Below are 17,792 nucleotides of genomic sequence, written 5' to 3' on the forward strand. Positions count from 1 at the left end.
TTCCCAGAAAGTTGTGGGAAGGCTGTATGCAAAATACAACCACGCTTTCACCAAGCTCTAAGAAAGATATGGTTCTCAGAACATTACAGTACCAGTCAAAAGTTTGGACACAACTACTCACACATATGGAATCATGTAGTAACCAAAAAAGTGTTAAACAAATTAACTTCTTGAGCCTATGGGGGGTGCTGTTTCGACTTAGCATAAATTCGTCTCCAAATTAAACTGCCTAGTACTCAATTCTTGCTCGTACAATATGCATATTATTGTTATTATTGGATAGAAAACACTCTCTAGTTTCTATAGCCGTTTGAATTATGTCTCTGAGTGGAACAGAACTCATTCTACAGCACTTTTCCTGACAGGGAGTGAGATTTCAGAAATCTTGGCCTCTGGTCCCAGGTCAGTTTTAATGTCCCTGTAAATGCTATGAGGATACAAACACTGCCCACGCCTTCCTCTAGATGTCAGTAAGAGGTGACAATTTGAATGGAGTCGATTGCGCAATCAGGGCCTGTATAAAAGAGCACAAGGCGGAAGTAGCTTTCTTTTCTTCCTGCGCCTGACGCACGATGGACGTCGGGACTGGCCTCCTTCCAAGCTTTGGTTTAGCCACTTATATATCGCCGGTCATGTTTTTACTCGTTATAGGTGTTAAAAACATCATAAGGTAGTTAATTTAAACCGTTTTATAGCAATTTATATCCGTTTAGTGCGATTTTGAGGCATTTCTTTGTGATGCACTTTGAAGCGCTGGGCACGTTTCCAGTAGCGGTCGAACGTTAGTGGCCATTTCGACGGGACAAGAGGACATCTTTCGACCAAAAGACGATTAGACCGGAGAAAGGATACATTGCCCAAGATTCTGATGGAAGATCAGCTCATAGTAAGAACTATTTATGATGATAAATCGTTGTTCTGTTGAAAAATGTTAAACGCATATATCGCCATTTTTTTTTGTGTAGCTTCGCTTTGGCGAACCCTGTATTGCACAGTAAGGATAATTTTAGAAATGTAATTCAGCGATTGCATTAAGAACTAATTTGTCTTTCAATTGATATCCAACTTTTATTTTTTTAGTCAAGTTTATGAATAGCTTTTGATAAAAATAGGTGTCTTTCCAACATGGCGCCGGGCAGATTGCTTGAGTAGTTGGACACTATTTCCATTGTGTAAGCACGATTTGTGCCGCTAAATATGCACATTTTCGAACAAACTCTATATGTATGTTGTAATATGATGTTACAGGAGTGTCATCGGAAGAATTCTGAGAAGGTTAGTGAAAAAATTAATATATTTTGGCGATGATAACGTTATCGCTCTCTTTGGCTTGAATCAATGCTCGGGTAACGTTTGCACATGTGGTATGCTAATATAACGATTTATTGTGTTTTCGCTGTAAAACACTTAGAGAATCTGAAATATTGTCTGAATTCACAAGATCTGTGTCTTTCCATTGCTATGCGCTGTGTATTTTTCAGAAATGTTTTATGATGAGTAAATTGGTAATACACGTTGCTCTCTGTAGTAATTCTAGTCGCTTTGGTGAGATTTGTGATGGTGGCTGCAATGGCAAACTATGATTTATACCTGAAATATGCACATTTTTCTAACAAAACCTATGCTATACAATAAATATGTTATCAGACTGGCATCTGATGAAGTTTTTTCTTGGTTAGTGGCTATTTATATCTTTATTTGGTCGAATTTGTGATAGCACCTGATGGAGTAAGAAACTGATGGAGTTAGAAAAGTGGTGTCTTTTGCTAACGTGGTTAGCTAATAGATTTACATATTTTGTCTTTGCTGTAAAACATTTTAAAAATCAGAAATGATGGCTTTATTCACAAGATCTGTATCTTTCATTTGGTGTCTTGGACTTGTGATTTAATGATATTTAGATGCTACTATTTAATTGTGACGCTATGCTAGCGATGCTAATCAGTGGGGGGTGGGTGGGGGGTGCTCCCCAAGTGGGACGCTAGCGTCCCGCGACCCCAGAGAGGTTAAAATAGATTTAATATTTGAGATTCACACTCTTGGCATTCTCTCAGCCAGCTTCATGAGGTAGTCACCTAGAATGCATTTCAATTAACAGGTGTGCCTAGTTATAAGTTAATTTGTGGAATGTCTTTCCTTCTTAATGCATTTGAGCCAATCAGTTGTGGTGTGACAAGGGAGGGGGGGTATACAGAAGATAGCCCTATTTGGTAAAAGACCAAGTCCATATTATGGCAAGAACAGCTCAAATAAGCAAAGAGAAATGACAGCCCATCATTACTTTAAGACATGAAGGTCAGTCAATCAGGAACATTTCAAGAACCTTGAAAGTTTCTTCAAGTGCAGTCGCAAAACCCATTAAGCGCTATGATGAAACTGGCTCTCATGAGGACCACCACAGGAAAGGAAGACCCAGAGTTACCTCTGCTGCAGAGGATAAGTTCATTAGAGTTAACTGCACCTCAGATGTGAACAGATGATTTCTGCATGTGTGGTTACCACCGTAAAGCATGGAGGAGGTGGTGTGATTGTGTGGGGGTGATTTCCTGGTGACACTTAAAGGACACTTAAATAGCATGACTATCACAGCATTTGGCAGTGATATGCCATCCCATCTGGTTTGCGCTTAGTGGGACTATCATTTGTTTTTCAACAGCCCAATGACCCAAAACACACTGTGTAAGGGCTATTTGACCAAGACGAGTGATGGAGTGCTGCATCAGATGACCTGGCCTCCACGATCACCCGACCTCAACCCAATTGAGATGGTTTGGTATGAGTTGAACCGCAGAGTGAAGGAAAAGCAGCCAACAAGTGCTCAGCATATGTGGGAACTCCTTCAAAACTGCTGGAAAAGCATTCCTTATGAAACTGGTTGATAGAATGCCAAGAGTGTGCAAAGCTGTGATCAAGGCAAAGGGTGGCTACTTTGAAGAATCTCAAATATAAAATATATTTTGATTTGTTTAACACTTTTTTGGATACTACATGATGTGTGTTAGTTCATAGTTTTGTATAAAATAGTAAAAATAATGAAAGATCCTGGAATGAGTAGGTGTGTCCAAACTTTTGACTGGTACTGTATGTGCTAGCTGGGTACAGACTCATCCACATAGAATGACGTCATTCTAATTCCTTCATTGCTTTTCCTACTCACCGCCTCCACCTCGGCTGGGTCGTACCAAACGTTGATGTAGGGGTGCTGTAAGGCTTCGTCCACTTGTATCCGCTTGGCTGGATCAATAATCAACATCTTAGACAACAGATTTCTGGCCTGGCTAGCTGTGGAGACAGAAATAGAAGCAGATTCAGGTTCCATACAAGGGTCAGAGTCAAGGGAAAGGACATGAGAGAGGAAGAAAATCAATCAGCAATAACACACTGTATCAAACAGTCTGCATCTGAAATGGCACCTTATACCCTATGTAGTGCACTACATTCGAATAGGGCTCTGATCAAAAGTAGTATGCGATATAGGGAATAGGGTGCCATTTCAGACACCTTTAAGAGTCTCCCTCTGTTTCCATAGCACCACAGTCAAGGCTTAAAGGGGAATGGAAACACTTTAGGAAGTACATCGAAGCAAAGAGATGTATTCAATCCACTAATACTAAACATGTGCATTTAACATAAAAAACATCTCTGTATTCAGTATTTTGATCGTCAACAAGGTTTATTTGTGCTATGGTCAGCGCTCTTTTTTAATTGCCATAGTAACGACTGATGCCAGTGCGTCACTGGCAATAATTAGCAAATTGTCTGTGGTATTGAGTTTTAGCCCGGAGAGTGAATCGAAGAGAGTAAGGTTAGGTGCGGACAACGATGATGGCAACAACAAGTAGTAATTCAAACATGAACTGTATAGCGCCAGGCTGTATGAATTGGCAGCAAAAAAAATCCCTTGGTAAACTACCATTCTGCCAAGGACCCACAACTTTTGAAGAAGTGGCTCCATGTCCTGAAGAGGAAGGATGTGCCAGCTCGAGCTAGAAGGATCTGCAGACAGCACTTCGCGGAGGCAGACTTCGCGATGAAGGGCACTTTCGATGCAGCAACCGGGAGTTTGACATTTGACATTTTGAGGGTTATGGTATAGTGGTTACCGACCGACCATCATCAACATCGCTGACTTTGGAGTCAAGCAAAAGCGACTGAATGGAGGAGTCAATGCGAGTCAATGCAACGGAGCCTGAGGTAACGTTAATATTAACCGGTCATGACTGTTGTTGACTAGGCTAGCGTTAGACACTGGACAACTTTGTTGCAACTCTAGTTGAAGGTAACTAGCTAATTGCGTCTGAAGTGTTTTGTGTACTAACACCCCCCAGCAAATAACGTTAGCAAGCAACTCAACTGCAACTAAAATTGCAACAGTTCCTCCTTCTACCCCTGTTATTAGGTAGTTACTGTAGCTAATATAGCTTCCACCTCAGATTGTCAAGTACTGTAATACATTTTGTTGACAGATTTGTTTTTGTAATGTTTTGTTAGCTCCACCTCATTTAGCTAGACTGAAGTTGACATAGTTCATGTTTGCTGAAAAATAAATGTCCCTGTATTTGCTGTGTGTGTGTGTGTGTGTGTGTGTGTGTGTGTGTGTGTGTGTGTGTGTGTGTGTGTGTGTGTGTGTGTGTGTGTGTGTGTGTGTGTGTGTGTGTGTGTGTGTGTGTGTGTGTGTGTGTGTTGACAAAGCATACAAGACAGGAAGCTTGTTAATGCCAACTGATATATTTGGGTTGAGTTGTCTTAGGATGACATCTGCATCCCTGACTATGTTTTCATCCTGGAGCAGACTGTGCAGGTTAGTACAGCATGCCAAACTGACCCCTAGGTGCCAGAGTGATCCTGTGCTGCGGTGGAGAAGAGGTCCACCATCACTAAAGAGTTCGGAGCCCAGCAGGATTGCGCTCACGACCATCAGTATACAACCGAGTCCTGCCCCTATCGGCCACATATGGAGCTGATGGAGAGTGAGATCAGTGAAGACCAGAACTCGCTGTATGAACCTGAGAGCTCAGAATCACAATCATCACAGTGCGAGCCAAGATGTACTATCGATCACTTTGGGGGAGCGGGCTGGTGTTCCGAAAATGAAGAAAGAGCAGGCCATTCAACAGCGAATTCAAAGATACACATCGGAGTGGAATTGTTTTTCCACATCAACGGTTGTGCTACCTTGTCCCAGTCCTGCTGTTTCGATTCTCTCTCTCAACCTGTGAATACTCAGCTATGAAAAGCCAATTGACATTTATTATTTTGATGTAAAAAGGGCTTTTGTAAAATACATTTGAGTGATTGATTGTTTGCTGTGCTGGATGCTGTGTATTCACTAACTGTCTGAGTAATGGGACATTTTTAAAGTGTCTGTAACATATTTTGGTATGCATTTAATCTGCATCTTAACTTCTTAAATGGCAATCAGCAGTAGAAACAATAACACAGTATAGATGCAAGGACTGACCATGATATCAAAATTGTAATCCTGTTTCTATGATCTGTACCCAGTTCGCTTTGGATACAGGCGTCTGCCAAATGGCATATATTATTGTAGTGTACTTTGACTCTGCCAACTAGCTGCCCAGTGTAGTTACCATTCCTTTCCAATAGATAGCAGCCAAAGCTAGTTGGAGTCACTACTCTAGCAACAAACAGGGACTCGGGATTAGTGCGTGTTGAAAGTAGTTTTATCTTGAAAGCAAGTGTATCTGGTTACGCTTGTACCTGTTGTTATAGTGGACAAGCCAACAAATACTATTTTTACATAAGGCGCAGGCATTAGGTCTTTGTCTTGAAAAAAATGACAGCAGGCTAGATTTACTAAATTAACTTTGCCTTTGCTTCTGCGTATGCACACTTTATGGAAGAAACGACACTCGCAGGGATGAGACGCCGTACACCTAATCCAATTCTCCCTTGTACCCATAGGGTGAACTGGCAATAAACTGCTAGCTTGTATGCTCTGCAAACTAAATCATAAGAAAAGTTAGTCTGATACCGAAACTAAATCACAATGTATGATTGTGTAATGGAGCACGCCCCATTATTGGTTAGAATGAGATTTCATGAATCATGATGATGTCTGCAATTCGAACTCCGGTCGTCTAATCTAAAAGGTAAATGTCTTACCATCGCGCTGAACAGCGCTGGGGATAAACATCATTATAGGATACTGATTGTATATATTGAGCACCTATCAACTACTGATATTAACCTTAAACAATTTATAATCAAGCTACATTTCACCAATTATTTAACTGGCATATCGGCTGCTGACTGGTTGAGTATCCTCTTCTGCCAGGAAGTCCTTCATAAGGATTAGTGACACGTCCAATAAATACATTGCCATCCAGACAGACTTACAGGAACCTCTGACTGGATGTAATACAGCCCCCATCCACTGGGATTTTGTAGAGAAATGGTGGCGATACAGCACAACACACACACTCCTACTCTAGCCATTATCTGGCAGCATCCCCACTCACACCTGTTTGTGTTTGGTTACGCAGACCCTCTAGCTGAGGTGTTTCAGGCGGCATATCTGTGTTGTTACTACTACGAGAATTAAGTATTTGTTCTGGGGCAACGATTGGCTCAAACATGAATGGCTTCAGTAGGTTTATTGGTTTCCTAACTAACACTTAATATCGCATTTTTAAGTTTCAAAAGATTGCGACCCCTGCCCTTTGCCTCACAATGGTTTGATCCACTGCCAGTTCCTTAGCTGGCAAGGTAAAAGAGGGTTCGTATCTCCTGTGTGAAAGGCACTCAATGCACGTAACTGACGTGAGGTTTATCTAGTCAATCGGCCATAGCAATGTTTTTTTTATGTTGGCAGGGTTCACACACACACTAGCTGAATTTGCAGAGCTAGCACGCAAACTAAAGCAAACATTAACCATCAAGCTAGCTAGTACCTATTCCATTTATGTGGCGTCGTCAAAGATGGAATCTTTGCAATCGTCAGTTTATTCCAAGATCAGCATGCAGCTGTAGTATTCTAATTTTTGGTGATTTTAATATTCATATGGAAAAGTCCACAGACCCACTCCAAAAGGCTTTTGGAGCCATCATCGACTCAGTGGGTTTTGTCCAACATGTCTCTGGACCTAGTTTTGTCCCATGGAATAAATGTTGTAGATCTTAATGTTTTTCCTCATAATCCTGGACTCTCGGACCACCATTTTATTACGTTTGCAATCGCAACAAATAATCTGCTCAGACCCCAACCAAGGAGCATCAAAGGTCGTGCTATAAATTCTCAGACAACACAAAGATTCCTTGATGCCCTTCCAGACTCCTTCTGCCTACCCAAGGATGTCAGAGGACAAAAATCAGTTAACCACCTAACTGAGGAACTCAATTTAACCTTGCGCAATACCCTAGATGCAGTTGCACCCCTAAAAACTAAAAACATTTGTCATAAGAAACTAGCTCCCTGGTATACAGAAAATACCCGAGCTCTGAAGCAAGCTTCCAGAAAATTGGAACGGAAATGGCGCCACACCAAACTGGAAGTCTTCCGACTAGCTTGGAAAGACAGTACCGTGCAGTATCGAAGAGCCCTCACTGCTGCTCGATCATCCTACTTTTCCAACTTAATTGAGGAAAATAAGAACAATCCAAAATTTCTTTTTGATACTGTTGCAAAGCTAACTAAAAAGCAGCATTCCCCAAGTGAGGATGGCTTTCACTTCAGCAGTAATAAATTCATGAACTTCTTTGAGGAAAAGATCATGATCATTAGAAAGCAAATTACGGACTCCTCTTTAAATCTGCGTATTCCTCCAAAGCTTAGCTGTCCTGAGTCTGCACAACTCTGCCAGGACCTAGGATCAAGAGAGACACTTAAGTGTTTTAGTACTATATCTCTTGACACAGTGATGAAAATAATCATGGCCTCTAAACCTTCAAGCTGCATACTGGATCCTAATCCAACTAAACTACTGAAAGAGCTGCTTCATGTGCTTGGCCCTCCTATGTTGAACATAATAAACAGCTCTCTATCCACCGGATGTGTACCAAACTCACTAAAAGTGTCAGTAATAAAGCCTCTCTTGAAAAAACCAAACCTTGACCCAGAAAATAGAAAAAACTATCGGCCTATATCGAATCTTCCATTCCTCTCAAAAAAAATTGAATAAGCTGTTGCGCAGCAACTCACTGCCTTCCTGAAGACAAACAATGTATACGAAATGCTTCAGTCTGGTTTTAGACCCCATCATAGCACTGAGACTGCACTCGTGAAGGTGGTAAATGACCTTTTAATGGCGTCAGACCGAGGCTCTGCACAACCCCCACCTGTGGACGTCGGGCCCTTATACCACCCTCATGGAGTCTGTTTCTGACCGTTTGAGCAGACACATGCACATTTGTGGCCTGCTGGAGGTCATTTTGCAGGGCTCTGGCAGTGCTCCTCCTGCTCAAAGGCGGAGGTAGCGGTCCTGCTGCTGGGTTGTTGCCCTCCTACGGCCTCCTCCATGTCTCCTGATGTACTGGCCTGTCTCCTGGTAGCGCCTCCATGCTCTGGACACTACGCTGACAGACACAGCAAACCTTCTTGCCACAGTTCGCATTGATGTGCCATCCTGGATGAGCTACACTACCTGAGCCACTTGTGTGGGTTGTAGACTCCGTCTCATGCTACCACTAGAGTGAGAGCACCGCCAGCATTCAAAAGTGACCAAAACATCAGCCAGGAAGCATAGGAACTGAGAAGTGGTCTGTGGTCACCACCTGCAGAATCACTCCTTTATTGGGGGTGTCTTGCTAATTGCCTATAATTTCCAACTTTTGTCTATTCCATTTGCACAACAGCATGTGAAATTTATTGTCAATCAGTGTTGCTTCCTAAGTGGACAATTTGATTTCACAGAAGTGTGATTGACTTGGAGTTACATTGTGTTGTTTAAGTGTTCCCTTTATTTTTTTGAGCAGTGTATATATATTTTTCTTAATTTTTTGGTATTTATTTCCTTAATTTTTTTCAATCATTGGCATGTAATACCATTGACATGGACCGCCAGACTACCCTCCACGCCTACCCCAGAACACCCCATCCTCTTCAGCCCAATACCTCAATGTGGTGGACACACAAAAACAAACAAGCAATTACTCTAACTACAAAAGCATATTAAATAAAAACACCACAATACAAAAATTATAATACAAAAATAATAATATTGAGGATTGTAATATAACTGTCGATCAGGAGCACATTTCCTTTGTCTATGGAATCAGGCACATCTCTCATGACGTGTTATTTGGTCCCACTTATCAGTAAAATTTTGTGACCTCCCAGTTTCTTTTGAAATCAATCCTTCTAGTGTATAAAAGTGGTTGACAGTTATTTTAAAGTTTAAAAAAGGAAAGCTTTCCCCAGCAGAATTAACTTTTTAGGGATAGGGGGCAGCATTTTCACTTTGGATGAATAGCGTGCCCAAATTTAACTGCCTACTCTGTCCCAGATGCTAATATATGCATACTATTGGATAGAAAACACTCTGAAGTTTCTAAAACTGTTTGAATTATGTCTGTGAGTATAACAGAACTCATGTGGCACGCAAACTTCCAAACAGGAAGTGGAAATTCTGAGGCTGGTCGATATTCAACTCATCGCCTGTTCAAATCCCTGTAAGATATGGATCTGTTTGCACGTCCTACGCCTTCCACTAGATGTCAACAGTCTGTAGAACGTTGAATGAAGTTTATGCTATGTGGTGGGACCGGATGAGAGGGGAATGAGTCAGTGGTCTGGCAGAATGCCAGTTCCTGGTCATGCGCTTTCCTCATGATATCGCCTTGCGTTCCATAACTTCTACAGACACAAAGGAATGCTCCGGTTGGAACGTTATTGGATATATATGATAACAACATCCTGAAGATTGATTCTCTACTTAGTTTGACAAGTTTATTCGACCTGTGATATAACTTTTTGAAGTTTTCGTCCGACGTTATGCACGAGCGTTTGGAAATGTGTACTAAACGCGCTAGCAAAAGTAGCTAATTGGACATAAATAATTGACATTATCGAACAAAACAACAATTTATTGTGGAACTAGGATTCCTGGGAGTGCATTCTGATGAAGATCATCAAAGGGAATATTTATGATGTAATTTCGTATTTCTGTTGACTCCAACATGGCGGAGAAATGTAATTTATATCTGAGCGCCGTCTCAGATTATTGCATGGTGTGCTTTTTCCGTAAAGTTTTTTTGAAATCTGACACAGCGGTTGCATTAACCTCTTTGGGCTCAAGGGGCAGTATTGAGTAGCCAGATAAAAGGTGCCCATTTCAAAAAGGCCTCGTACTCAATTCTTGCTCGTACAATATGCATATTATTATTACTATTGGATAGAAAACACTCTCTAGTTTCTAAAACCGTTTGAATTATATCTGTGGGTGAAACAGAACTCGACTTAGAGCAATTTTCCTATGTGTATGTCAGAATGCAGAATTTTGCTGGCTGTTCTGAGACCTGTGTATTAATTTGCCTGTCCTCTATTGGTTGAGATGCACTGCATACGCCTTCCACTGGGTGTCAGCGAATAGGGAGAGTTGAAATGGAGTTTCTACGTAGGTCCCAAAGGTTATAAATTGCTTGGAACCGAAGTGTCCCATCTTTCCACTCTTCGCTCTGACGCAGGAAGGGTCTTGGCATGTCATTTTAGAAGCTCCCGTATTAGCTCCTAGATATATCCGGCTCTGTTTTTATTCGATATAGGTGTTGAAGACATCGTAATGTTGTTATTTTAAACCGAATTATATCAGTTTATGTCAGTATATTGCGATTTTCGGGTATTTATTTTCGTGACGTTTTAGGAAGTTGGGTATCTCTGGCCCACATGGCTATTGTTTACTGCTAATTGCAACGTTGAAGACGACGTTCTCCAACCTAGCAACGATTCTTTTGGACAAAGGACACATTTCCCAAGATTCTGATGGGAGTTCATCTAAAAGTAAGAACTATTTATGCTGATAATTCATTGTTCTGTTGAAAAATGTCAAATGCATAAGACGCCATTTCCTGCAGTGTAGCCTTGCGTTATCGCAGCCTGTATTGCGCAGTAAGGTTAATTTTAAAAATGTAATTCAGCGATTGCATTAAGAACTAATTTGTCTTTCAATTGCTGTCCAACCTGTATTTTTTTAGTCAAGTTTATGAATAGTATTCGATAAGAAAAGGTGCCTTTACAAGATGGCGCCGGACAGATTTCTTGACGTTATGGACACTATTCTCATTGTCTAAGCACGATTTGTGCCGCTAAATATGCACATTTTCGAACAAACTCTATATGCATTGTGTAATATGATGTTACAGGACTGTCATCTGAAGAATTCTGAGAAGGTTAGTGAAACAATTAATATATTTTGGTGGTTTATACGTTATAGCTATTTTTGCCTTGAATCAATGCTGTTGTTATGTTTGCTATTGTGCTAAGCTAATATAACGCTATATTGTGTTTTCGCTGTAAAACACTTGATAAATCGGAAATATTGTCTGGAATCACAAGATGCCTGTCTTTCAATTGCTGTACACTATGTATTTTTCAGAAATGTTTTATGATGAGTATTTAGTTATTTGGCGTTGGTGTCTGTAATTTTTCTGTCTGCTTTCGGTGCAATTTCTGACTGTAGCTGCAATGTAAACTATGATTTATACCTGAAATATGCACATTTTTCGAAAAAAACATATGCTATACAATAAATATGTTATCAGACTGTCATCTGATGAAGTTGTTTCTTGGTTAGTGGCTATTTATATCTTTATTTGGTCGAATTTGTGATAGCTACTGATGTAGTAAAAAACTGATGGAGTAAAAATAGTGGTGTCTTTTGCTAACGTGGTTAGCTAATAGATTTACATATTGTGTCTTCCCTGTAAAACATTTTAAAAATCGGACATGTTGGCTTGATTCACAAGATGTGTACCTTTCATCTGGTGTCTTGGACTTGTTAATGTGTGAAAGTTAAATATTTAAAAAATATATATTTTGAATTTCGCGCCCTGCACTTTGAGCTGGCTGTTGTCATAAGTGTAACGACGTCGGGCTTGCACGCCAAACAGGTTAAGAACAAGTGTATCTGTAATTCTGTGTAAAACATGCATCTTTCATCAAAGTTTATGATGAGTATTTCTGTTATTTGATGTGGCTCTCTGCAATTTCTCCCGATATTTTGGAGGCATTTCTGAACATGGCGCCAATGTAAACTAAGATTTTTGGATATAAATATGCACATTATCGAACAAAAAATACATGTATTGTGTAACATGATGTCCTATGAGTGTCATCTGATGAAGATCATCAAAGGTTAGTGATTAATTTGATCTCTATTTCTGCTTTTTGTAACTGGTACCTTTGGCTGTGTGTTTTTTGGACTTGGCGGTGTTCTAACGTAATCATATGTTGTGTTTTCGCTGTAAAGCATTTTTTAAATCGGACGTGTTGGGTAGATTAACGGGGGCAGCCCGACACCGGTACACTTATGACAACATCCAGCTCAAAGTGCAGGGCGCGAAATTCAAAATCTATTTTTTTTAAATATTTAACTTTCACACATTAACAAGTCCAAGACACCAGATGAAAGGTGCACATCTTGTGAATCAAGCCAACATGTCCGATTTTTAAAATGTTTTACAGGGAAGACAAAATATGTAAATCTATTAGCTAACCACGTTAGCAAAAGACACAACTTTTCTAACTCCATCAGTTTCTTACTCCATCAGGTGCTATCACAAATTCGACCAAATAAAGATATAAATAGCCACTAACCAAGAAACAAATTCATCAGATGACAGTCTGATAACATATTTATTGTATAGCATATGTTTTGTTCGAAAAATGTGCATATTTCATGTATAAACCATAGTTTACATTTCAGCTACAATCCGAAATTGCACCGAAAGCAGCCATAATATTTACAGACACCAACGTCAAATAGCTAATTACTCATCATAAAACATTTCTGAAAAATACATAGTCTGCAGCAATTGAAAGACAGGCATCTTGTGATTCCAAACAATATTTCCGATTTATTAAATGTTTTACAGCGAAAACAAAATGTATCGCTATATTAGCGTAGCTACAATAGACAGACACAATTGGGCGCCCACGGCCAGTTCACATGCACGACAGATATATGAAATAACATCATAAAATGGGTCTTACTTTTGCTGATCTTTCATCAGAATGTTGAAGAAGGTGTCCTCTGTCCAGATGAGTCGTTGTTTCGATTCAGAATGGCAAATTTCCCTCTTCAATTAGCATTGGCACTAGCCGATGGCATAAATTTCTCCAACGTAAACACAGTCAGAGGACGGAACACGGCAAAACTCCCGAATAAAGTTTCAATAATCTGATTAAACTATATTGAAAAAACATACATTACGATGATATGGTCACATGTATCAAAAAAAATTCGAGCCGGAGATGTTAGCCGTTCGTTACGAAGGCAAAACAGAAGTCAGTCCCACTTCCTTCAGAGTACCGGAAGTGGACGGTCAAGTCAAAGAAATAGGTTTTTTTCCACCACAGAACAAGATGAGCACAAAAATTTCTTCTCTGACATCCTCTTTACACCAATAGGAAGGCGTATAGAGTGTCAGCAGACTCCTAAGTGTCAAGACCATGTATAGGCAGTTGAAAAGAGCATTGATTTCTGACATTTCACTTCCTGGTCAGGAAAAGTGCTGCAGAAGGACTTCTGTTTCACTCAGAGAAATAATTCCAACTGTTTTAGAAACTAGAAAGTGTTTTCTATCCAAAAAGAATAATAATATTCATATTGTACGAGCAAGATTTGAGTAGGAGGCCGTTTGAAATGGGCACGATTTCACTGGCTACTCAACACTTTGCCTTGCAGCCATAAGAAGTTAACAAGATGTTTATCTTTCATTTGCTCTATTGGACTTGTTAATGTGTGAAAGTTACATATTTCCCAAAAATATTTTTGAATTTCCCGCGCTGCCTTTTCAGCGGAATGTTGTGGGGGGGTCCCGCTAGCGGAACGTGTGTCCTAGAAAGGTTAAGAGATTGTATATCATGTTGCTTCTATCCCTTAAGTCACGCAATATAACTGTTGGTGGAGATATAACAAAATTGTTTAGAACAGGGAGTAACCACTGTTTTACTTTTACCCAAAAGTTAGCAACTATGGGCCTCCCGAGTGGCACAGCGGTCTTAGGCACTGCATCGCAGGGTTGAGGTGTCACTACAGCCTGGGGTTTAATCCGGACGTGACCGGGAGACCCATATGGGGGCGCACAATTGGCCTAGTGTCGTCCGGGATTAGGGGAGGGTTTGGCCGGGGTGCTCTAGCGTCTCCTTGTGGCGGGCCGGGGACCTGCAAGCTGACTTCAGTCGTCAGTTGAACAGTGTTTCCTCTGACACATTGGTGCAGCTAGTTTCCAGGTTAAGCGAGCGGGTGTTAAGAAGCAGCGCAGCTTGGCGGGTCATGTTTCAGAGGACGCATGACTCGACTTTCACCTCTCCCGATCGCAATTGGATATCACAAAATTGGGAAGAAAAAGGGGGTAAAATTACAAACAAAACAAATGCTAATGTAGGATTTTGTAGCAAATCCTCCACACCACAAGAATGGCCCAAATGGGATTCTTTGATGCACCATCATCTTGTTAGTAGCCAGATATTTTTACAATATCTTCAACTGAAGATGGAGTGTAATGTTGTTTCATAAATCAAACCAAAAACCTGTTGTTCTCAAGGGATGGGAGTAACAAACTGCTCTTCCAAGAAAGAGTGGAATTTGTGTGTCAAGGCAACCAATTTGTTGTTTTCCAAATGAAAATGGTATGGCTTCATTGATTTTAACTATAGTTTCCCATCTGTGAGATTTAATATGAGGTCTACAAACAAACACTTTCTTTCCCTTAACTTTTTCCTCCATTCTGTTGGAATTGCTGCCAGTAACTGATTGTTATTATAATTTGTACATGCACTCAGTTGACAGTTTATTAGGTACACAACCCTGTTCACAAAAATTGATCGCTCCTACAGACAGTGAGTCATGTGGCTGTGGCTTGCGATATAAAGCAGGCAGACAGGCATCAAGGCATTCAGTTACTGTTCGATTGAATGTTAAAATGGGCAAAACGAGTGACCTAAGCGACTGAGCGTGGTATGATCATCAGTGCCAGGCACGCCGGATCCAGTATCTCAGAAACGCCCTCCTGGGCTTTTCACGAACAACAGCATATAGGATTTACAGAGGATGGTGCGACAAACAAAAAACATCCAGTCATTGGAAGTTCTGTAGGCAAAAACATCTCGTTGGTTAGAGAGGTCGAAGGAGAATGGCAAGAATCGTACAAGCTAACAAGCGGGTCACAAACAGACAAATAACAGCGCAGTACAACAGTGGTGTGCAGAACTGCATCTCCGAATGCAAAATTCGTCGATCCACTCCTAGAATTTAAAAACAAGAAGAAGCGGCTCCAGTGGGCATGTGATCACCAACACTGGACAATTGACGAGTGGAAAAACATTGCCGGGTCTGAGTCCCATTTCCTGTGGCATCATGCTGATGACAGTCTCAGGATTTGGCATAAACAGCATGAGTCCATGGACCCAACCTGCCATGTGTCAACGGTATAGACTGGTGGCGATGGTTTAGGGAATGTTTTTCTGTCAGACGTTAGGTCCCTTGATACCAAGTGAGCAACAATTGAATGCCACAGCGTATTTGAACATTGTTGCTGACCAAAACATTTTTGCTGACCATAGAGCATGGTCTATGGGATGAGATCGAACGGGCTGTTTTCAGCACGAATGTACCGTGGTCCAATCTGCAACAACTGCATGATGTCATTGCGTCAACATGAACCAACATTCCTGTGGAACGTTTTCGACACACTGTAGAACCCATGCCTCAAAGAACTCAGGCTGTTCTGGGGGGTCCGACCCGGTACTAGATGGGTGTACCTAATAAACTGCCTATTTCTTTACATTGTGCACAGTGTTTGAAATTAAAATTCCCATTACTGTCAATGATATCCTTTTTAAATCAAATCAAATTTTCCATCATCTGCATATAAGGACATTTTGGTTTCAAGACCATCAATACTTAGAGCTACAATAGTAATGTAATCATCCCATCTCTTTGGGTGGTTGATAGTTACCCCCGTTGAAATGAAAAATGTAAGCAGGCGAGAAAAGTTAATTTAATTTCTGTAAAAAATAATAATAATAATAAAATTAAAAAACTAAATTGGTATAACATCAAAGTCAGGAGATTTGCCAGAATTCATCTAACCAATTTAAGTGAAGCTATATTACTTAAATTAGGCTGGCCCCTCGCGAGCCACATTGCCTCAAACTACACAACCTCCACACACATACTCTAAGGGCTGTAAGCATAGAATTAGAAATACCAGAGTTATTAGGCTATAGAATACTTTATTGTCTCACTTACCTTTGAGTTTGTTGTGCTCTGAGTCTGCAGGGAAGAGGCAGTCGGGGAAGAGCTTGGGAAAGGTGAGGCCGGCATATTTGGGTCTGTTCTCTACATAGTTACGGACAGTGGGCTGCAGCTTCTTCATAAACTCTGGTAAGGGTGTGCCCAGCTGCTCAATCACCTTATTCCATTGGTCGATATCTGAGAGGGGGTGGGGTTAAGAAAAACACACAACAAACCTGGACAGGACAGCCCTCTGGCTGTCTCAAATAAAAAACATATAGGCTTTAATATATAGCACTAACCAATTGAAGGGGACAATTGCATAGGCCTACAATAGTCCTACAAGCAGATGCGTAAGAGTCACATTGGGACATATCACTAAATGGAGGGACATGAGCAAAGTGTAACAGTAACAGACAACTTTTCTATATTTTCACGCTATTTTCACGTTCGGATGAAAAGCGTGCCCAGAGTAAACTGCCTGCTACTCAGGCCCAGAAGCTAAGATATGCATATTATTAGTATATTTGGATAGAAAACACTCTGAAGTTTCCAGAACTGTTTGAATGATGTCTGTGAGTATAACAGAACTCATATGGCAGGGAAAAACCTGAGAAAAATCTGAGGTTTGTAGGTTTTCAAGTCTTTGACTATCCAAGATACAGAGTAAATTTGGTCCGATTGCACTTCCTAAGGCTTCCACTAGATGTCAACAGTATTTAGAACCTTGTTTCAGGCCTCTACCGTGAAGGGGGAAAGAATAAGAGCTGTTTGACTAAGGCAGGGGTGTCAAACTCATTCCACGGAGGGCCTAGTGTCTGCAGGTTTTTGGTTTTTCCTTTCAATAAAGCCCTAGACAACCAGGTGTGGGGAGTTCCTAACTAATTAGTGATGTTAATTCATCAATCAAGTACAAGGGAGGAGCGAAAACCCGCAGACACTCGGCCCTCCATGGAATGAGTTTGACACCTGTGGACTAAGGGGTCTTGCAGAAGGCCATGAGCTAAGTCAGGCGCGCGGCCGTGAGAGCGAGCTCTGTTCCTTTTCATTTCTAAAGATAAACGAATTGTCCGGTTGAAACATTATTCAAGATTTATGATAAAAACATCCTAAAGATTGATTCTATACATCGTTTGACATGTTTGACGAACTGCAATAGAACTTTTTTGACTTTTTGTCTGGACTTTGTGCTCGCGCCTTCTGAATTTGGATTTGTGAACTAAACGCGCGAACAAAAAGGAAGTATTTGGACATAAATTATGGACTTTATCGAACAAAACAAACATTTATTGTGGAACTGGGATTCCTGGGAGTGCATTCCGATGAAGATCATCAAAGGTAAGTGATTATTTATAATGCTATTTCTGACTTCTGTTG

At 40.7% G+C, this 17,792-nt stretch overlaps 1 protein-coding gene across 6 annotated transcripts in view; it reads right to left on the reverse strand.

Annotated features, from left to right (window-relative positions):
* Nucleotides 1–17,792, reverse strand: part of LOC120025947 (mitogen-activated protein kinase 10) — a 72,039-nt gene that overhangs the window by 13,276 nt on the left and 40,971 nt on the right. For 5 of the 6 annotated variants that reach the window (XM_038970693.1, XM_038970692.1, XM_038970697.1 and 2 more), the window contains 2 exons: nucleotides 16,431–16,613; nucleotides 3,158–3,282 (listed from right to left, as the gene is read on the reverse strand). In XM_038970693.1, coding sequence (XP_038826621.1) covers nucleotides 3,158–3,282; nucleotides 16,431–16,613 — 308 coding nt within the window. The remainder of the gene's footprint in view (nucleotides 1–3,157; nucleotides 3,283–16,430; nucleotides 16,614–17,792) is intronic. The other variant, XM_038970698.1, reaches the window with a different exon arrangement.

The sequence above is a fragment of the Salvelinus namaycush genome, chromosome 31 (genome assembly GCF_016432855.1).
Source record: "Salvelinus namaycush isolate Seneca chromosome 31, SaNama_1.0, whole genome shotgun sequence".
In the NCBI taxonomy this organism is placed as follows: Eukaryota; Metazoa; Chordata; class Actinopteri; order Salmoniformes; family Salmonidae; genus Salvelinus; species Salvelinus namaycush.